The sequence below is a fragment of the Tachypleus tridentatus genome, chromosome 7 (genome assembly GCF_004210375.1).
Source record: "Tachypleus tridentatus isolate NWPU-2018 chromosome 7, ASM421037v1, whole genome shotgun sequence".
Classification (NCBI taxonomy): domain Eukaryota; kingdom Metazoa; phylum Arthropoda; class Merostomata; order Xiphosura; family Limulidae; genus Tachypleus; species Tachypleus tridentatus.
The window spans coordinates 176,316,185-176,340,302 of NC_134831.1; the positions used below are offsets into that span (position 1 = coordinate 176,316,185).

The following is a 24,118-nucleotide window of genomic DNA, read 5'->3' on the forward strand; positions in this document are numbered from 1 at the left end:
CAACAGTGTATATTTTGTATTAGTTAATATTCCAGTTTTTATTGTAGGTTTTGTTCCCACTGTATCAACAGTGTATATTTTGTATTAGTTAATATTCCAGTTTTTATTGTAGGTTTTGTTCCCACTGTATCAACAGTGTATATTTTGTATTAGTTAATATTCCAGTTTTTATTGTAGGTTTTGTTCCCACTGTATCAACAGTGTATATTTTGTATTAGTTAATATTCCAGTTTTTGATCAAATCCTCCCGTTTCAAGAAAGATTCAGTGTTTGAGTAAATATATACTCTAATTACTTGAGTCATTAGACTAAATAATAGGATGGATATTTGGCTTTCTTACGTTAAAACAAACCTCGTTAATTGTGAATTTTAATACAATAAAACCTGTCTAAGGCGGAGTCGCACTGAACCGAGTAAAATTTCCGACTTAGACATAGTAAACATTATATATAATTTTTGAGCGGAACGTTATACTTGCTTGACTCAAGAGAAGTAAGATGTTTGTGAATAAAGTTATTATACTGTTTATATTATATTTATTAGAATAAGAACAAAAATACACATTCAAAATATACATAAATACACAAAATATTAATCAAATTTATTTGAAGAAAGTGTCCAATTTCAACTGTTTCGTTTTTATAAAGGGTTTTCTCATGCAGTTTAAAGAGAACACCAGTTCTACGGCCTTTTCATGAAGTTCATTTTCTCCCTTCATTTTTGCATACAATTTGAAAGTGTTAATATAACTTAACACTTGTGATGAAGTAGGAATTTATATTTCCTCACTATCTTTACTATTTTGTTCATCTTCTGAATCTCTCAAACTGTTATCATCTTGCGATTCTATTATAGATTTTAAATCAATTTCATCAGTTTCTGTTAAAACATTCTTGTCAACGTTCACAGAATCATCTGCATCTATCTTCTCAATCAGAGTTTGGATTTCACTAGAATCGTCAAAACAAACAACTTCTCCACAGTCTCCGCCATTATCAAGAATAAATCCACAGTTTTAAAAACATTTTATTACACATTCATCATTTACACATTTGATTGAATGACTTAAAAATGCAATTTCATCTAACACGTCAATTTTCATAGTCATTTCAGATGCTCTCTTACAGTCGTCCATGTTTGTAACAATATGTTGAAGCATCAGTTTTCGGTATTTCAATTTTATATAATGTATAATTCCATTATCTAGTGGCTGTAAAACTGATGTTGTACATGAAGGTAGAAAGACTAAACGAAAAATTGAAAGTTAAGTTTTTGGTTGACAAGTTGCATTATCTAGAAAAAGTAGAATATTCCTATTTTCTTGTTCCATTCTTTTGTTTAATTTGTTCAAAAATTCCTCGAATATAGCACTTGTCATCCACACTTTATTATTCGCTTTCCATTCCACAGGAAGTTGATTCATCCTTAAATTTTTGAAACAACACGGATTTTCACTTTAGCCTGTCACCCATTGCTTCTTCAGTTTTCATCAGCAAATGCGACCAAAAGTACAGTTAATCGTTCGTTAGAATAGCGACCTCTGGAATAATAACGACTTGGTTTTGTTTGTTTTGAATTTCGCGCGAAGCTAGACGAGGCCTACCTACGCTAACCATCCCTAACTTAATAATGTAAGACTAGCGGGAAGGCACCCCCCGGCTGAAAGGGCGAGCACGTTTGGTGTGACTGGGATACGAACCCGCGATCCTCGGACTACGAGTCGAGTAACTTAACCACCTGGCCATGCCGGGCCAATAGTAACAGCAGAAAAAAAACAGAATATATTTAACCAATACTTACTGTAAGAAAATGTCCAAGAATTTATTAATATTTAAACAAATTAATTAAACAAAAATGTATTAATATTTAAACAAATTAACTAATTAAATAAGAAATTAATATTTAATCAAAAACATTTTTTCCGCTTTACCCAGGTTCTAATGCTACATGTTGATAGACGAGGTAGGTGAAAGACGCAAGTTCCACCATAAAGAGGGCCTTTTATAAGAAAAATCTTAAGATAATGCTGCAAAGTTTTTATATTTCCGGCTTGTACAGGTTTCCGCCCTACGCAGTTTCCGTCTTAGACAGGTTTTACTGTATAATCAAGTAATAAGATTTTGTTCACTTTTTAAGTAAACAAGTTTCAAAACATTTACTTACTAGACGTTGGGTTTAACCTAAGTTAGGCTTATGTTTCTAACGGCCCGTGTTCGTCAGAATAATGTCCGTATTTATCAAACCCAATACCTAGTGAAAATCTTTCCTCTAATCGACAAGCATTTGTGTAATAAAGACAAGTCACATTTAGTACCCATAAGCGTTTAACGGTTCGGCGAATACTTCAAATACCTATACTATATTGTACATAGCTACGTTTAAGTCTTATAAATAACATAAAACGTCTTGTTTTGAATATCTTACATCATGTCTTGCTGACAGTTTCTATACAAACATTTCTATAATTATGTACAAAACATAAAGTAGGCCTACGCAAATTAGGCCTGTATTAACACCAACATACCGAGCTATTAATATAAACATGGGTTAATTAAGCTTGTGCTAATACCTACTTAAAAGTAAGACCAAGCAATTAATACGCAAAAAGGACAAAAACAAAAATCAAATATCCCACGCGTTATTTCAATTTAGTGTTAGCTTTTACTGTATTGTAGATATTAGTTTTGTGCTCAAATGGTTTTAAGTCTTATTTCAGCATTTTAAATGAGTGACTTACACACACAGACACGTAAATATAATAACATTTTATAAATGTACTGGCTGTGAAAAACGAGGTATAGGCCTGGGATTAGCTGGACAATAAATTATTTCTGTTGACCTGGCACTGGATGTAGGCCTACCAACCCGAACCTTTGAAACACTGGTCTGTGAGACTGAACTGCTATTGGTGCAAGGGCTCTTTACGGTGGTGTCCTCTGGTATTTGAGGTGTCCTTTGTTTTCGACAGTTAAACGCCAACACTATCAAAACCACTAATACGACACAAGCCACAATGGTTACAGCAATAATTATTGGAAAAGGTAGTGACAGGAATGGATAACTATGTGGGCCTGAAAACAAAAGTAGTGGAATTGTTAATGAGGTAACTTAAGTGTCAGTAAAACATTTTCACTTCATACAGAAAAATTAAATATAGATAAAATCAAGTTATTGGCTATATAGATTTAGTATTTCTACTTCTGGCCAATTAAAAAAAAAAAAACTTTCTGAACTTCTGTACATGAATATGTAGGTTATATATATTGAGAATTGATACTGTAAGGCAGTTTGTTTTTTTCTTCACTACAGAAAATTTGTAATATTGTTTAGCTGATGTTTAACCGGTTGACTGCCAAGTATTTCAGCTGCTACAATACAACTCTAATGCTTCTTCATTGTGCAGCTTTTTTTCGTGACGCCATTTTGAATCGAAAGTGAAAAAATTTGTAAGTAGGTCAGATGCATGTATGGTGCTGACATCTAGCGTTGAAGTTAGGTATTATTGAGAACGAATTAACACGTCCGTGGCATTGTGTTACCGATCGGCTTGGACGAGTTATCTCGTCTACGGCACTGAACAGGTTAACCTAACGTGATGTTATGGGTGTGGCATTAATATACGAAACCTTCTTCATTGTCCAGGAAACAATTTGAATTATCAGTGATGTCGAGAAACCCACTTGTTGAGAAATTTATATGCAAAAACAGCTCGTTTGGGTTGAGGAAATATTTTACATAGAAGAGCGAACAACGTTTCGACCTTCTTCGGTCATCGTCAGGTTCACAAAGAAAGAGGTAACTGACCGGAAGCTGACCACATGTTTGAAAGGGGTTGTGTAACTGAGTGTCGGAATGTAGAGGGCAGTGTTAGATGTTTGAATATATAATTTTATTTATTTTATAATATTAATATAGGTATAATGGCGTTCCTTTATATTGGTTTATTTTGGGTTTAAGTTGTTGTATAAGTAAGGCTTCTTTAATTTTGCGTTTGTTTATGTTTGTTTTTTTATTTTGTATTTGGGTGTTTTCTATGGTTATGTTGTGCTTATTTGACTTGCAGTGTTCGAAAACGTGTGAAGGTGACTTTTTATGTTCTTTGAATCTGGTTTCCATTTTTCTACTTGTTTCTCCGATATACAATGTGATAACTGCCACGACTTCTATATCAAACATCTAACACCGCCCTCTACATTCCGACACTCAGTTACACAACCCCTTTCAAACATGTGGTCAGCTTCCGGTCAGTTACCTCTTTCTTTATGAACCTGACGATGACCGAAGAAGGTCGAAACGTTGTTCGCTCTTCTATGTAAAATATTTTCTCAACCCAAACGAGCCGTTTTTGCATATATAAATTTGAATTATATATAAAAATCGACTAGAGTTGACTAGTGTTGTTTGAGACTCATACACGACATTAATATTTTTATTGCAAGTTTTGGGGCAACAATGTGGTGAGTCATCAAAACTGTTTGACTGTGGAACACTGCTTGAAAATAGGTATCTAGGCAACAGTGGTAACAATAACTGACATCTGGTATCAAAGATAGTAAACATATAAAATTATTATAAATATAAAATACAAATCGAATGCTTCGATATTATACATACGAGGAAAATAAAATCATAGGTATTGATAGAGAAATACAAAATAAAGGGGTGTTCTCTGTATTTCGAGTTACTTTCAAAATCACATTTTGTACAAAATGTTGGGCTCTAAATCAAAGATATCTATAAAGTTTCGTAAATAATTATGTGAGAAACGATTTTCACCAAGAGGCAATAAGTACATACAATAGTTCTTAAATAATGACGTTAGATCACTTATCAACGTATAGAAATATGGGAAGTATTGTTTTGTCAGACTAACTTATCAGGAATATTGATCACGAAACGTCACTGAAGGGGGGGACAGTCCTGCTCATACTAATTTGACATTTTTCAGGAGACAGTAAACTTAAGATAGTTTTGTTTCTTTGAAGCACAAAGATACACAATGAGCTGTTTGTGCCCACCTCGGGTATGGAAACTCGGTTTCTAGTGTCGTAACTCCGAAGATGTAACGCTGTGCTAATGGACGGACAGACATGTAGTAACAACTTCTGTGTACCGTAAGTAAAACGGTCCCCTTCCTTTACTATTACTTTAATTAACAATAGCGGTTAGGATACCGAATTACTTTTATACCTTTTATTGTTATATTTTCATTACAGAGATATCTAAATAATCGATTTAGGCCTAATCCAACTTAAAGTGAATGTAATAATAAGCTAACACGTATTCTAAAGATGGCTGGTATGTGTATTCAAACTTTAATTCAAATAAAGTACAGAACAATGTTGTGAATGAATATGAATACACATACCAGCCGTTTTTAGAATACATTTTTAATTAAAGTGGGTTTCTCGTCACCAGGAATAAACTAATATATATTTAGAACGTAACTTTGACAGATGTAAACATTATTCTGCAAAGCTCTTCTGTTGTCACGTGTGTTATACGTTGTCAGATGATTGAAAGTTGCTAAATGCTAAACATACCAGGAGACTGGTGTGGATACAAGAACCGGCTGTCCGGTGATACTTGTGGTCTGACCGTAAGATAAGCTGACCGAAAGGTGAATCCCATGGCGTTAGTCCCAAGACAAAAGTATTTCCCACTGTCAGACTCTCGAGCTTCGTGGATTCGGAATTTGGTATAGAACGACGTGTCTGAACGTTTCACTATGACAGACGTATTCAAGAGCCTAAAATATTCTCCTTGGAGTGGGATGACGTCTTCCCGCTCTTTTATGGAGTCAAGTTCGCTACCTTCCAGTAGACGGAGCCACTAACAATTTAAAACAAACGAAAATTAATTAGTCTCAATTCAAGTATTTCAAACTGTAATATGAACAGCTCAGTCGTATTGAAACATTTATGTCTCGTAATTCCAGAATAATACGACATCTGATGAACCCAACTATAGCAGTAGTTTATTATAACGACTGGTATCATCGTCAGAGATAAATTATCAGTAAAGAAGAACTCGTCTTCCAAATTTATCTCCCAAAAATCATCTTTGTTCAATACCAAAACTTATCCAGTTGGGCTGGTCTATGAAAGACAAAAGTTTCTATGAAACGCTATTTATATATACAACTTTAAAAGTAACCCCTTAAACCCCAAAGCAGGTGAAATATTTGAAAATAATTAGGTCTAAGAGTTCACAAAACAAGTTATTCGCAGATTCTATTTTTTATTTTCCTGCTAAAGAATTGACATTAACATGTTGTTTTAACAATTCTTAAGCTAATTAGTTTTCCAGGATTTCGCTGGGTTAAACTCGTAACTGCTAATGAAAACTGACATTAATATTCTGTTACCAATTATTCTTAGAGATTTAAAGCTACGTATAAAGCAAGACTTCATGACAACCTTGTTTTGAAACTGGACCTCACTGATTAATATTTTCACATTAATCATTTCGCTTCATGTATATTTAGTTGTCTTGAACCATAAGCTTTTTCCTTGGAGCTTAATTTATAGCTTACTTTAATATGAGGAGGAACCTTGCTCTCCACGTGACACTGAAACGTCGCCGTTTCACCCCAGTTTACTGTCGTATTCTTCGGATGATCTCCTAAAAGTTTAGGCTTGTTACTGTTCCGGTCTGTGGATAAAAATAAGTTGTTTGTGATTCAAGAACTGTACAAATACACAGGCTTTAATGTCGGTTAAAATATTATTCAAACAACAACTTCAAAACTATCGCAGTTGTTTTACGTAGATGGTATCACATCCTATTTATTAAGTTACTTATTGAGTGACATAACTCTAATAACACAACATCTTGTAAAACATAAACTGGAATTATAATTCATGTCATAATAATATCGATTTATTGTAATATACAGGAATTATAATTCACATAATAATAATATAGATTTACTGTAATCTACAGGAATTATAATTCACATAATAATATAGATTTACTGTAATATACAGAAATTATAATTCACATAATAATATAGATTTACTGTAATCTACAGGAATTATAAAATTCACATAATAATAATATCGATTTACTGTAATCTTCTAACCACTGGCGTAGTGTGCGTAACAATTCCTGCATTTAGGGCCCTTTAACCCTTCTGCAATTTGTCTTCAAGTGTCTGTACACTTCCGAACTGACCATTCTTACTCCAAACCCACTCAAAATTTGGTTCCTAGTTGGATATTAACAATATTACAATTTGTGTTTCGACTCCTATCGGAGGACAGAGCGCAAACAGCTCATTGTACGGGTTTTCCTTAAACAAATAAAACCTTGAAAGATATCTCTAGGTTATTTTATTCAACACAATGTTAATTAAAATGCCAATAGATGTCGCTAAAATGCCTTTGTATATTTTTTAAATAGCCGCTCATAGTTTTGAAGTGATAGATAAAAAGGAAAGCAGCTAGCTAACACCGAAACCCTACTTTTGGGTTATTGTTGTTATTGTTGTCTGACCAGATAATGTGATTTTACCATCATTCTTATATAGCACTCATGACTCTGAAATGCGGACAGATTTTACGGCAGCGTACCGCGAATCATAAATAAACCTTTGAATTAGCAGTCCGAGTACGTTTACGAAGAGTCTGCACATGGCCTAAAGATAAAAATAGACTGTTCGAGTTTCGGGCAGTTTCTTGGCCTTTTATTCTAATACAGTGGAGTTCCACGGTACTCTTTTTAATGAGAAAAAAAAAAGGCTTTGAATCGCACATAAAGGAAATCTCTTTAATTAACACACGCTTATCAGATGTTAAATCTTTACATTAAAGCTTTCCGTTTTAAGTCCAAAGTTGTACCTCATTTTGCATAATATTTATTGTACTGTTTAATCAACAAGTTCATTTACAGCGTGAATCACATTGGATTAGAACCATCTATAGAGGGCACTCTCTATTCGGTTGTTTGTTTCTTTCAACTTCAACACAGAATAGGCATAAGCAGCACATTTTAACACTTGGTGACAAAACTGAGATTCTTTTTTCCACAAAACTCATGCCTCTTAGGAAAAATTTTCTTACAAAACGTTTTCTCTTTTTGTTCCTTTGTTACTAATTAAAATAGAAAAATAAAGCGTAATCAAATACTTTTCTGGAACAAGTTTCGGGCGCCCCCAGTGGCATATCTGCGGACTTACAACGCTAGAATCGAATTTTGGTACACGTGATGGGCAGAGCACAAACATTCCATTGTGTTGTTTTGCGCGTAACTTCAAACAAACAAATTTGCTTCAGAATTCCATACTTCCTAAAATCTGAGGTCGTACAACTGTAGACAACATTTTAAATTCAAATGTTGTGTAATTTTTAAGTTCAATACTTGCCTCCAACCTCCAGTATGAAAGAATTGTGTACCGATCCCAAATCGTTACTTAGAACACATGTATAATTCCCGCTGTCACCACGTCGCAAATTTTTCAGGTGCAAATACCAGCGCCCTCTTCTGGAATCGTCTGATAACGGGTTATCTAATAGTATGTGTCCATCTTTAAGCCAAGAAACTCGCGGATTTCCTGTTCCAACACACTTTAAGTAAACGGAACTACCTGCTTTCCGGTGGATCTTTCCGCCTGGAAAGGTACTGGTTTGAATCAATTTTGGTTTTCCTGGAACTGGAGATATTTTATGTAAAATGTATATTAAAAAAGACAGTAAAACCTGGAGAAATAAATCAAATATAAACTATGAGAACTGAGGAACCAATGTTATACAACAAAACCTTTTTTAAGAGCATTGATTAAACATTTTTACGCAAATATTTTACTTATATTTTTATAATATTTATAAAAAACAAAATAATACAATATTTATGGTGTACAGGGTTGATTACATATACATATAAACTAAATAATATATTTTTAGATATATATCTACTGTACACATATCTCTTGATGTGATTCTTTATTTGTAAGTAATTACAAAGTTTAGCCCTAAAAAGTTCATGGACCCCATTTATTTTTGAAAACTTTCTTTTCTCTCTCAATTACATATTCGTTGCATCTTATGGGCCTATTACTTTGTTGATAACAGAGTTCCTAATGCGACACGAGTCATGTAAAAATTTAAAGAAAAATATCATCCCTTTTGCAATTTTCAAAATAAAAGACTCACCTTCATAATTGGGATAGTGATTACCGATAGATGGCGACTCTACCGAATAATCTTGATCTTCTCTCAGACCATCTGTAATACAATGTATAATGATTAACACTTTTATACAATTTTCTGTTTTTCTGTAAATTTTACACTTTTCTTGACTGTCCATTTCTTTCTCCTCTTGACTACAATTTTACACAAAATTGAGATTAACGTAAATTATTTATTCCCGTTAGAGACAGTTAATAGGGAAGTTTGTGTTTTTCTTATAGCAAAACTATCTCGGGCTATTTGCTGAACCCACCGAGGGGAATCGAACCCATGATTTTAGCTTTGTAAATCAGTAGACTTACCGCTGTTCTAGCGGGGGGCTAATAATATCGCAGTATCGAACATATTGGATTACAATTACCAATCAGCAGAGAACTATAGCTTCTAGTTACATCAGTACCCACTAAATACCACACCAGGGTCATTAGAAAACTGTAGTTTTCAGCGATATACGTTCCCACCAAATACCACACCAGGATCACTCTTAGTCAGCTTTATAAGGTGTGTGTAAACAAATTCTACAGAACGCAGTTTGTAAAAGGTTTGAATGGGTAACGAAAGACGAGAAGAGTCAATTTTTGAATTTTGTAAGGTGAGTAAAAATATCAGTTTATTAAACAGTCACCAGATGGCAGCAGTAAATTATAGTAAGAGCATAATTCGTATTTTACGTCGTAACAAATTTTTGTGTGACAGCTGATAATATCAAATTAAAGATAATTTTATACGGTGTTACAAACAGCAATGGAAACAAGCAGTTGAAAATACCAATCATTGTTAGACTATTTATTACCAAATTAAAGATTTTCATACATCGCTGAAAAAACCAAAAACATTATTGTAACGTACATGTACCGTGTCTTAACAAACCATGATTCAAAATAGTTGAGGTGTGCACGTGTCACGTTTCAACACTTACGAAGATATATTTAGATATAAATAAATAACTCTTACCACCGTGGTTATCATCACGGTGACGAAAAGATTTGCTCTAGAGGTGACCATCCTCTAGTTGTCTTTTTTTTATTTTTCTTATTCTTCGCTGCTTCTCTAAAATAAATAAATCTCTTGTTAGTTTAAGTTGATGTTAGAATTATCTTATCTAAACACAACTTAAACTGCACATATTACAGCTGGAAAAGGAAAGAATAAAAGCATGCGTATCCAACAGATTCGGTACCGTCTAGATTCGGGTTTGCTTACATATTAGGACTGAGCATAGCCTAGTGGTTAACGTGCCGGGTTGCTAAACGCATGGTCCAATATTTGCACCGAGACACAGTCGATCACGATCTGGAATTCCAACTCTGTGGGTAAGACCTCACGGCTTCTTTCAATATTTTATGACAATCTTCCTTTAAAGCAAAATCTCACAGATTCGAAGCCTGTCAAGGTGCTTGAGGCGGCCAGTGCTGCTGATTGGCTGTCTTCTTCCCTGTGATAAGGTGTCCAAAATTAAACAACTTTCTGACCTGCCCCTCTATCCCACTTGTCTTAAAACCTCTTTGTATTGAAAAGAAGTTGTTTAAAAATTATCGGAAGTTACTTTTGCCAACGACATAAGAATTAACCCTCATCAAGTGTCGATTTGACAGAGAAGCGAATTCAAAATCCTACTCGGTTTCCATTCTCAGTTCCAAGATATTCCAACGTAACGATGCTTATATTGAAACTTCATTAGAAACTGTTTTACAGAACCTAAAATAAGACAAACAAGACGACATTTCTTACTTCTTGCCTTCTCATTAAAGTTTTCCAGGAGACGGTTTCTCGTATAGACAACAGATTTTTTAAAAAGTCCAACTCATTATGAATGGCTTAGTAACACAGTAAAGTACATTACTTCCTTAGCTTTAGGGGGGATCGTAAGAGAAATTCGTATGTTTCAACGGATTGGTGCAAACAAGGCTTGAATACAGTTAGTACTAATTAGTCTGTCCGTTACGATAACCGTTCAGTTCGCCGAATGTGATATTACTTCTCTTAACCATAAATCTTAAAGATTAGCCAGATCAAACTGGAATTAGTAATTTTACTTTAGGCAAAGTCTATTTCCTCGAGTTTGTTTGTTTGTTTTGAATATCGCGCAAAGCTACTCGAGGGCTATATGCGCTAGCCGTCCCTAATTTAGCAGTGTAAGACTAGAGGGAAGGCAGCTAGTCATCACCACCCACCGCCAACTCTTGGGCTACTCTTTTACCAACGAATAGTGGGATTGACCATAACATTACAATGCCCCCACGGCTGAAAGGGCGAGCATGTTTGGTGCGACGGGGATTCAAACCCGCGACCCTCGGATTACAAGTCGAAAGCCTTAACACGCTAGGCCATGCCGGGCCACATTTCCTCGAGAAGCTATCGTATTCGATTTCCTTTTTTTCCTTGTTGAAGCCTGGCATGGCCTAGTGGTTAGGGAACTCGCAATCTGCAGGTTCGAATCTCATCGTTATACATACCCATACTTTTAGATGTGGAAGTGTTATAATGTGACGGTCAATCCCATTTTTTGTTAGTTAAGAGTGGTCCAACAGTTGGCAGCGAGCGGTGTTGACTAGCTATCTACTCTTCAGTATATTACTTAAAAATTAGGGGCGGTTGGGAAATATTCAGAAGCTTTATACAAATATCCGAAAAAAACAAACAACTGAAAATTACAAAAACATTCCGTTATACAGACTAACGTACTGGTATTTATACGTTTATTTATTTTATATACAACGGGAGAGACGTCGTAAGTTAAAGTGATTATAAACTGAAATATGTGGTTCAACTGACACGGTGGATAGAACGTAATAATGTGTTGTGTGGCGGTACGTTACAACAATCACAAGTATAGGTGATGACGTCCAGTAACCTGAACAACAAGATACATTTATAGGTCTTATCCAATACTATTATACAAATATAAAGAAATAAATATTCTATCATCCTTAATACTGGTGAACTCGTAAAAGGGGAGAACTTGTTACGAGTCTGCGTACGCGTTTTGCAATATAGCTAACACATTACAATGGTCCTGAATAAAATGTAACTTTAGGTTGACTACTCAGTACAACGACCCTCCAGAGTCAAATGGTTAAAAGCGCGAGACTCTAATCTGAAGGTTGTGGGTTTTTAAGTTAGCGCCACCTGCTGTCACACGGGTAAAACACAACTCATCTTCTACAAAGTGTTGACTAGTTACTCAGGACATTTGTTCTTAGTCTGGGTAGTCCCCATGATGGACAACGGAAAGTCTTCGAATTCACGACACTAATAATAAGGAATTTAATACATTAATCAACTAGAAGTCGTACAGGACCTTCTACAGACATGAAGTGATTGACTTACTGTAGTATGAAGCTACATTAGGTTGTAACAAAAAACTCAACATGACGTTGTGTAAGAACTTCTACAAACATATAATGATTGACTTCCTGCAACATGTAGTAACACAAGGATGTTACAAGAAACTCAACATGAAGTTGTACAGGAACTTCTAGAGACATATAACGATTGACTTCCTGCAGTATGTAGCAACATTATTTTGTCACAAGAAACTCAACTTGAAGTTGTGTAAGAACTTCTACAGACATATAGAAATTGAGTTCATTCAGAATGTAGCAACATAAAATTGTTACAAGAAATTAAACATCAAGTTGCACAGGAACTTATACAGACATATAGTGATTAACTTCCTGCAACATGTAGCAAGAGTAAAGTGTTACAAGAAACTTAACAAGGATTTGTGTAGTAATTTCTACAGACATATAGTGGTTGTTTTTCTGCAGTACGTAGCAACATTAGTTTGTCATAGAAACTCAACATTAAATTGTGTAAAAACCTCTACAGACATATAGTGATTGACTTCATGCAGTATGTAGCAACATAAGATTGTTAACAGAAACTTAACCTGAAATTCTGTAGCAACTTCTACAAACATATAGTGATTGCCTTCCTGCACTATGTAGCAACATAAGGTTGTTACAAGAAACTCAACATGAAGTTGTATAAGAACTTATACAAACTTCTTGATTGACTTCGTGCAGTATGAAGCAACATAAAATTGTTATAAGAAACTGCAGATAAAATTGTTTAAGAACTTCTACAGATATATAATGATTGACTTCATGCAGTATATATAAACATTAGGTTCTAAGAAGAAACTCAACATGAAGTCGTACAGTAACATCTACTGACATAGCGTGATTGGCATCCTGCAATTTGTAGGAACATTAGGTACTAACACGAAACTCAACATCAAGTTGTGTAGGAATATCTACAGACATATAGTGATTGACTTCATGCAGAATGTAGGCAAATAAGGTTGTTAGAAGACACTCAACATGAGGTTGCACAGAAACTTCTACTGACATATAGTGATCGACTTCTAGGAGTTCCTAGCAACAACAGATTGTTACAAGAAACTAAACATGAAGTTGTGCAAGAACTTCTACAGACATATAATGATTGACTGCTTGAAGTATGTAGCAAAATTAGGTTTTTATAAGAAACTCAACATGAAGTTGTGAAAAACTTCTATAGACATATAGTGATTGACTTCATGCAGTATGTAGCAACATAAGGTTGTTACAAGAAACTCAACATGAAGTCGTACAGTAACTTCTACTGACATAGCGTGATTGGCATCCTGCAATTTGTAGGAACATTAGGTGCTAACACGAAACTCAACATCAAGTTGTGTAGGAACTTCTACAGACATATAATGATTAACTTCATGCACTATGTAGCAACATTAGGTTTTCACAAGAAACTCACCAAGAAGTTGTACAGGAAGTTCTGCAGACATATAATGATTCACTTCCTGCAACATGTAGCAAGAGTAAAGTGTTACAAGAAACTTAACAAGGATTTGTGTAGTAATTTCTACAGAGATATAGTGGTTGTTTTTCTGTAGTACGTAGCAGCATTAGTTTGTCATAGAAACTCAACATGAAATTGTGTAAAAATCTCTACAGACATATAGTGATTGACTTCATGCAGTATGAAACAACATAAGGTTGTTACAAAAAACTCAACATGAAGTTCTACACGAATTTATACAGACATATAGTGATTGATTCCTTCTGTTTGTAAGCAACATTAGGTAATTATATGAATCTCAACATGAAGTTGTGTAGGACCTTCTACAGAAATAGAGTAATTGAATTCCTGTAGTATATAGGAATATTAGGTTGTTAGAAGAAACTCAAAATGAAATTGTGTAGGAACTTGAACAGACTTATAGTGATTGACTTCGTGCAGTATGTAGCAAAATGAGATAGTGACAAGAAACTGAACATGAAGTTGTGGAAGAACTTCTACAGATATAGAGTGATTGACGTCATGCAGTATGTAGCAACATAAGGTTGTTACAAGAAACTCAACATGGAGTTGGATAAAAACTTCTACAGACTTATAGTCATTAAGTTCATTCAGTATGTAGCAACATAAAATTGTTACAAGAAACTCAACATGAAGTTGTGTAGGAATTTCTACAGACATATAGTGATTGTCTTTCTGCAGTATGTAGCAACATTAGTTAGTTATACAAACTCAACATGAAATTGTGTAAAACCTCTACAGACATATAGTGATTGACTACCTGCAGTATGAAGCAACATAAGGTTCTTATGAGAAAATGAACATGAAGGTGTGCAAAACTTATAAAGACATATAGAGTTGAATTCGTGTAGTTTGTAGCAACATTAGGTTGTTACAAGAAACTCAACATTAAGTTGTGTAAGAACTTTTACAGACATGTAGTGATTGACTTTATGCAATATGTAGCAAAAAAAGGTTGTTTCAAAAAATTCAACATGAAGTTGTGTAAAAACTTCTTCAGGCATATAGTGATTGACTTCATGCAGGATGTAGAAACATTAGGTTGTAACAAAAAACTGAACATGAAGTTGTGTAGGAACTTCCACAGACATGTAGTGATTGACTTCTTGTAGTATGTGGCAACATTAGGTTGTTACAAGAAACTCAGAATGAAGTTGTGTAAGAACTTCTACAGACATATAGTGATTGACTTTCTGAAGTATGCAGCAACATTACGTTGTTACAAGAAACTTAAGATGTAGTTGTGTAAGAACTTCTACAGACATATAGTGTTGACTTTATGAAGTATGTAGCAACATTAGGTTGTTAGAAGAAACTCAAAACGTAGTTGTATAGGAATTCTACAGATATATAGTGATTGACTTCTTGCAGTATGTCGCAACATAAGGTTGTTACAAGAAACTCAACATGAAGTTGTGTAAGAACTTCAACAGACATATAGTGTTGACTTTATGCAGTATGTAGCAACATTAGGTTGTTACAAGAAACTCAAAACAACGTTGTACAGGAACTTCTGCACTCATATAATGATTGATTTCCTGCAGTTTGTAGCAACATAAGATTGTTATGAGAAACTGAACCTGAAGTTGTACAGAAACTTCTACACGGGTGTAGTGATTGACTTCCTGAAGTTTGAGCAAAATTAGGTTGTTACAAGACACTCAGCAAATAAGTTGTGTAGAAACTTATACAGACATATAGAGTTGACTTTATGCAGTATGTGGCAACATAAGGTTGTTACAAGAAACTCAAGACGAAGTTGTACAGGAACGTCTACACTCATAAAATGATTGACTTCCTGCAGTATCTAGCAATATTAGGTTGTTACAAAAACTCAATGTGAAGTTGTGTAGGAATTTCTGGAGACATAGAGCGATTAACTTCATGCAGAATGTAGCAATATAAGGTTGTGAAAAGAAACTCAACATAAAGTTGTACAGGAACTTCTTCAGAGATATAGTGATTGACTTCCTGTAGTTTGTAGCACCATCAGGTTTTCACAAGAAACTAAACATGAAGTTGTGTAAGAACTTCTACAGTCATATAGTGATTGACTTCATACAGTATGAAGCAACATAATGTTATTCAAGAAACTAAACATGAAGTTGTACAGAAATTTATACACACATACAGGGATTTAATTTCTGCAGTATGTAGGGACATTAGATTGTTACAAGAAGCTCAACATGAAGTTCTATAGGAACTTCAACAAACATGTAGTGATTGACTACCTGCAATATGCAACAACATAATGTTCTTATGAGAAAATGAACATGAAGTTGTGTAAGAAGTTATACAGACACATAGTGTTGATTTCATGCAGTATGTAGCAACATTAGGTTGTTACAAGAAACTCAACATAAAGTTGTACAGGAACTTCTACAGAGGTGTAGTGGTTGACTTCTTGCAGTATGTGGCAACATTAGGTTGTAAGAAGAAACCCAGAATGAAGTTGTGTAAGAACTTCTACAGACATATAGTGTTGACTTTATGCAGTATGTAGTAACATCAGGTTGTTACAAGAAACTCAAGACGAAGTTGTACAGGAACGTCTACACTCATAAAATGATTGACTTCCTGCAGTATGTAGCAATATTAGGTTGTTACAAAACTCAATTTGAAGTTGTGTAGGAATTTCTGGAGACATAGAGCGATTGACTTCATGCAGAATGTAGCAATATAAGGTTGTGAAAAGAAACTCAACATGAAATTGTACAGGAACTTCTACAAACATGTAGTCATTGACATTCCTGTAGTTTGTAATAATATTAGGTTGTTACAACAACCTCAACATGAAGTTGTGTAGGACCTTCGATAGACATATAGTGATTGACTTCGTACAGTAGCAACATAAGGATGTTACAAGATACTCAACATGAAGTTCTGCAGGAACTACTACACACATTGTGTGATTGACTTCCTGGAATATGTAGCAACATTAGGTTCTTACAAGAAACTCAACATGAAGATGTACAGAAACTTCTACAGACATATAGTGTTTGACATTCTTCAGTATGTAGCAACATTAGGTTGTTACAAGAAACTCAACATGAAGTTGTTTACGACCTTCTATAGACATATAATGATTGAATTCCTGTAATATGTAGCAATATTAGGTTGTTAGAAGAAACTCAACAGGAAATTGTGCAGGAACTTCTACAAACATATAGTGATTGACTTCCTGCAATTTGTAGCAACAATAGGATGTTTCAAGAAACTCAGAATGAAGTTGTGTAAAAACTTCTTCACACATATAGTGATCGACTTAAAGCAGTTCCTAGCAAAATTAGTTTGTCACAAGAAACTCAACATAAAGTTGTGCAAGAACTTATACAGACATATAGAGTTGACTTCCTGTAGTTTGTAGCAACATTAGGTTGTTACAAGAAACTCAACATGAAGTTGTGTAAGAACTTCTATAGACATGTAGTGATTGACTTTATGCAATATGTAGTAAAAAAGGTTGTTTCAAAAAATTCAACATGAAGTTGTGTAAGAACTTTTACAGGCATATAGTTATTGACTTCCTGCAGTATGTAGCAACATAAGGTAGTGACAAGAAACTCAATATGAAGTTGTGTAGGAACGTCAACAGACATATATTGATTCACTTCATGCAGTATGTGGAAACATTAGGTATTGACAAAAAACTCAACATGAAGTTGTGTTATAATTTCTACAGACATGTAGTGATTGACTTTATGCAATATGTAGCAAAAAAAGGTTGTTTCAAAAAATTCAACATGAAGTTGTGTAAGAACTTCTACAGGCATATAGTGATTGACTTCATGCAGGATGTAGAAACATTAGGTTGTAAGAAAAAACTGAACATGAAGATGGTAGAAACTTCCATAGACTTGTAGTGATTGACTTCTTGTAGTATGTGGCAACATTAGGTTGTTACAAGAAACTCAGAATGAAGTTGTGTAAGAACTTCTACAGACATATAGTGATTGACTTTCTGAAGTATGCAGCAACATTAGGTTGTTACAAGAAACTCAAGAAGAAGTTGTGTAAGAACTTCTACAGACCTATAGTGTTGACTTTATGAAGTATGTAGCAACATTAGTTTGTTAAAAGAAACTGAATACGAAGTTGTACAGGAATATCTACACTCATATAATGATTGACTTCCTGCAGTAGGTAGCAAAATTAGGTTGTTACAAGAATCTCAACAAATAAGTTGTGTAGAAACTTATACAGACATATAGTGATTAACTTCCTTCAATGTGTAGCAACATCAGGTTGTTACAGGAAACTCAATATGAAGTTGTATAGGAATTCCACACACATATAGTGATTGACTTCCTGCCGTATGTAGCAACATTAGGTTGTTTCAAGAAACTCAGAATGAAGTTGTGTAAAACTTCTACAGACATACAGTGATTAAATTCGTGCAGGGCGTAGCAAAATGAGATAGTAACAAGAAACTCAACTTGTAGTTGTGTAAGAACTTCTACAGATATATAGAGATTGACTTCCTGCAGTATGAAGCAACATAAGTTTGTTATAAGAAACTGAAGATGAAGTTGTGTAGGAACTTCTACAAACATATAGTGATTGACTTTTTCAAGTATGTAGCAAAATTAGTTTGTTTCAAGAAACTAAGAAAGAAGTTGTGTAAAAACTTATAGAGACATATAGTGATTGACTTCATGCAGTATGTAGCAACATAAGGTTCTTACACAAAACGCAACATGAAGTTCTGTAAGAACTTCTACAGACATATTGTGATTAACTTCCTGTAGTATGTAGCAACATTAGGTTGTTACAAGGAAGTCAACATGAAGTTGTATAGGAACATCTACAGACATATAGTGATTGACTTCATGCAGTATGAAGCAAAATTAGGTTGTTAGAAGAAACTTAACATGAAATTGTGTAGAAATTTCTACAAACATATAGTGTTTGACTTTTTCCAGTATAAAGCAACATTAGGTTGTTACAAGAAACTCAAGATGAAGATGTATAGGAACTTCTAATGACATATAGTGATAGGCATCCTGCCATGTGCAGCAACATTAGGTTCTTACACGAAACGCGACATGAAGTTGTGTAGGAACTTCTACAGACATACAGTAATTCACTTCCTTCAATATGTAGCAACATCAGGTTGTTACAAAAAACTCAATATGATGCTCCAGAAGAAGTTCTGCAGACATATAGTGATTGTCTTCCTGCAACATGTAGCAAGATTAGGTTGTTTCAAGAAACTAATGAAGAAGTTGTGTAGTAATTTCTACAGACATATTGTGATTGTCTTTCTGCAGTATGTAGCAACATTAGTTGGTGATACAAACTCAACATGAAATTGTGTAAAACCTCTACAGACATACAGTGATTGACTTCGTGCAGTATGTAGGAAAATAAGATAGTGACAAGAAGCTCAACTTGTAATTGTGTAAGAACTTCTACAGGTATATAATGATTGACTTCCTGCACTATGTAGCAACATTAGGTTTTTACAAGAAACTCAACATGAAGTTGCGTAACAACTTCTACAGACATATAGTGATTGACCTCCTAAAGTATGTAGCAACATTAGGTTGTTACTAGAAACTCAACGTGAAGTTGTACAGGATCATCTAAAGACATATAGTGATTGACTTCATGCAGTATGAAGCAAAATTAGGTTGTTACAAGAAACTCAACATGAAGTTGTGTAGAACCTCCTACAGACATATAGTGATTGAATTCCTGTAGTATGTACCAATATTAGGTTGTTAGAAGAAACTCAACATGAAATTGTGTAGGAACTTCTACAAACATATAGTGATTGACTTTTTCCAGTATATAGCAACATTAGGTAGTTTCAAGAAACTCAGAATAAAGTTGTGTAAAAACTTCTACAGACATACAGTGATTGACTTCGTGCAGTATGTAGCAACATAAGGTTGTCACAAGAAACTCAACATGAAGTTGCGTAAAACCTTCTACAGATATATAGTGATTGAGTTCATTCTGTATGTAGCAACATAAAATTGTTACAAGAAACTCAACATCAAGTTGTGAAAGAACTTATACAGACAAAGAGTGATTGACTTCGTGTTGTATGAAGCAGCATAAAATTGTTATAAGAAACTGAACATGAAATTGTTTAAGAACTTCTATAAACATATAATGATTGACTTCATGCAGTATATATAGATATTAGGTTGAAAGAAGAAACTCAACATGAAGTCGTATAGGAACTTCTAATGACATATAGTGATAGGCATCCTGCCATGTGCAGCAACATTAGGTTCTTACACGAAACGCGACATGAAGTTGTGTAGGAACTTCTACAGACATACAGTTATTCACTTCCTTCAATATGTAGCAACATCAGGTTGTTACAAAAAACTCAATATGATGCTCCAAAAGAAGTTCTGCAGACATATAGTGATTGTCTTCCTGCAACATGTAGCAAGATTAGGTTGTTTCAAGAAACTAATGAAGAAGTTGTGTAGTAATTTCTACAGACATATTGTGATTGTCTTTCTGCAGTATGTAGCAACATTAGTTGGTGATACAAACTCAACATGAAATTGTGTAAAAACCTCTACAGACATACAGTGATTGACTTTCTGCAGTATGTAGTAACATTAGGTAGTGAAAAGAAACTCAACATAAAGTTGTGTAGAAATTTCTACAGACATACAGTGATTGACTTCGTGCAGTATGTAGGAAAATAAGATAGTGACAAGAAACTCAACTTGTAATTGTGTAAGAACTTCTACAGATATATAGTGATTGACTTCCTGCACTATGTAGCAACATTAGGTTTTACAAGAAACTCAACATGAAGTTGTGTAACAAATTCTACAGACATATAGTGATTGACTTCCTAAAGTATGTAGCAACATTAGGTTGTTACTAGAAACTCAACGTGAAGTTGTACAGGAACATCTACAGACATATAGTGATTGACTTCCTTCTATTTGTAGCAACAGTAGGTTGTTACAAGAAACTCAACATGAAGTTGTGTAGGACCTCCTACAGACATATAGTGATTGAATTCCTGTAGTATGTACCAATATTAGGTTGTTAGAAGAAACTCAACATGAAATTGTGTAGGAACTTCTACAAACATATAGTGATTGACTTTTTCCAGTATATAGCAACATTAGGTAGTGTCAAGAAACTCAGAATAAAGTTGTGTAAAAACTTCTACAGACATACAGTGATTGACTTCGTGCAGTATGTAGGAAAATAAGATAGTGACAAGAAACTCAACTTGTAGTTGTGTAAGAACTTCTACAGATATATAGTGATTGACTTCCTGCACTATGTAGCAACATTAGGTTTTTACAAGAAACTCAACATGAAGTTGCGTAACAACTTCTACAGACATATAGTGATTGACTTTCTGTAATATGTTGCAACATTAGGTCGTTACAAGACTCTCAACATGAAGTTGTATAGAAACATCTACTGACATATAGTGATCGATTTCCAGCAGTTCCAAGCAACATTAGGTTGTTACAAGAAACTCAATATGATGTTGTACAAGAAGTTCGGCAGACATATAGTGATTGACTTCCTGCAACGTGTAGCAAGATTAGGTTGTCACAAAAACTAATCAAAAGTTGTGTAGTAATTTCTACAGAGATATTTTGATTGTCTTTCTGCAGTATGTAGGAACATTAGTTTGTTATACAAACTCAACATGAAACTGTGTAAAAACCTCTACAGACATATAGTGATTGACTATCTGCAGTATGAAGCAACATAAGGTTGTGAAAACAAACTGAACATCAAGTTCTGTAAGAACTTCTACAGACATATAGTGATTGACTTCATGCAGTATGTAGAAAGATTAGGGTGTTGGAAGAAACTCAACATGAAGTTGTACAGGAATTTATACACACATATAGTGGTTGAGTTCCTGCAGTATGTAGCAACATAAGGTTCTTATAAAAAAATGAACATGAAGTTGTGTAAGAATGTATACAGACATATAGTGTTGACTTCATGCAGTAAGTAGTAACATTAGGTTGTTACAAGGAACTCAAGATAAAGTTGTACAGTAACTTCTTCAGACACATAGTGATTGACTTCTTGTAGTTTGTAGCAACATAAGGTTTTTACAAGAAACTAAACATAAAGTTGTGAAAAACTTCTACAGTCATATAGTGATTGACTTCCTGCAGTATGTAGCAACATTATGTTGTTACAAGAAATTCAAGATGAAGTTGTCCAGGAACTTCTGCAGTCATATAGTAATTGACATCCTGCAGTATGCAGAAATATTTGTTTGTTACAAAATCTCAACGTGAAGTTGGATAGGAACATCTACATACATATAGTGATTGACTTCCTGCAATTTGAAGCAACATTAGGTTGTTACAACAAACTCAACATGAAGTTGTGTAGGAACTTCTACAGATATATAGTGATTGACTTCCTGCAGTGTGTAGCAACATTATTTTGTTAGAAAAAAGTCACCATGAAGTTGTACAGGAACTTCTACAGACATATAGTGGTTTACTTCCTGCAGTATGTAGCAACATTATGTTGTTACAAAAAATTCAACATGAAGTTATGTTAGAACGTCTAGAGACATATAGTAATCGACTTCATGCAGGTTGTAGCAACATTAGGTTGTTACAAGAATCTCAACATGAAGTTGTGTAATAACTTCTACAGACATATAATGTTGACTTCATGCAGTATGTAGCAACATTAGTTTGATACAACAAACTCAACATGAAGTTGTGTAGGAACTTCTACAGACATATAATGATTGACTTTCTGTAGTATGTAGCAACATAAGGGTGTTTAGAAAAACTCAAAATGAAGTTGTACAGAAAGTTGTAGAGACCTATTGTGATTGATTTCCAGCAGTAAGTAGCAATATTAGGTTTTTACAAGAAACTCAACATGAAGTTGTGTAAGAAAATCTATAGACATATAATGTTAACTTTATGCAGTATGTAGCAACATTAGGTTGTTACAAGAAAATCAACATGAAGTTCTTTAGAAACTTCTAACTTTAGAGACATATAGTGGTTGACTTCCTGCAGTATGCACCAACATTTGGTTGTTACAAGAAAGTAAAATGAAGTTGTACAGGAATTTCTAGAGATATAGTGATTGACTTCCTGCAGTATGTAGCATCATCAGGTTGTTACAAGAAACTCAACATGAAGTTCTTTAGGAACTTCTAACTTTTACAGACATATAGTGGTTGACTTCCTGCAGTATGTAGCAACATTAGGTTGTTACAAGAAATTCAACATCAAGTTGTGTGAGAACGTCTAGAGACATATAGTGATTGACTTCCTGCAGGTTGTAGCAACATTAGGTTGTTACAAGAATCTCAACATGAAGTTGTGTAATTACTTCTACAGACAAATAGTGTGGACTTCATGCAGTATGTAGCAACATTAGGTTGTTACAAGAAACTCAAAATGAAGTTGTACAGGAACTTCTGCAGTCATATAGTGATTGACGTCCTGCAGTATGTAGCATCATCAGGTTGTGATAAGAAACTGACCATCAAGTTTTGTAAGAACTTCTACAGATATATAATGATTGACTTCATGCAGTATGAGGAAACATTAGGTTGTTAGAAGAAACTCAACATGAACTTGTACAGGAATTTATACACACATATAGTGGTTGAATTCCTGCAATATGTAGCAACATAAGGTTCTTATGAAAAATGAACATGAAGTTGTGTAAGAACATATACAGTGTTGACTTCCAGCAGTTCCTAGCAACATTAGGTTTTCACAAGAAACTCAACATAAAGTTGTGTAAGACCTTCTACTGACATTGAGTAATTGAATTTAAGCTGTATGTAGCAATATTAGGTGTTACAAAACTCAACATGAAGTTGTATAGCAACTTCTGCAGACATATAGTGATTGACTTTATGTAGTATGTAGAAACATTACGTTGTTAAAAAAAATTCAACATGAAGTTGTACACGAACTTCTACAGACATATAGTGATTTATTTCCTGAAGTATGTAGAAACATTAGGTTGTTACAAGAAACTCAACATGAAGTTGTGTAAGAACTTCTACAGAGATATAGTGATTGATTTCCTGAAGTATGTAGAAACTTTAGGTTGTTACAAGAAACTCAACATAAAGTTGTATAGGAACATCTACAGACAT

The 24,118-nt window shown here is 34.2% G+C and overlaps 1 protein-coding gene across 3 annotated transcripts in view; it reads right to left on the minus strand.

Moving 5' to 3' along the window:
* Window positions 1-234: 234 nt before the first annotated feature.
* LOC143257339 (fibroblast growth factor receptor-like 1) overlaps window positions 235-24,118 on the minus strand; it is a 66,556-nt gene continuing 42,672 nt past the window's right edge. For all 3 annotated transcript variants that reach the window (XM_076515859.1, XM_076515860.1, XM_076515858.1), the window contains exons 4-8: window positions 9,154-9,225; window positions 8,367-8,654; window positions 6,537-6,655; window positions 5,545-5,833; window positions 235-3,072 (exon numbers count right to left, since the gene is read on the minus strand). In XM_076515859.1, coding sequence (XP_076371974.1) covers window positions 2,768-3,072; window positions 5,545-5,833; window positions 6,537-6,655; window positions 8,367-8,654; window positions 9,154-9,225 — 1,073 coding nt within the window. In that variant the 3' untranslated portion in view covers window positions 235-2,767. The remainder of the gene's footprint in view (window positions 3,073-5,544; window positions 5,834-6,536; window positions 6,656-8,366; window positions 8,655-9,153; window positions 9,226-24,118) is intronic.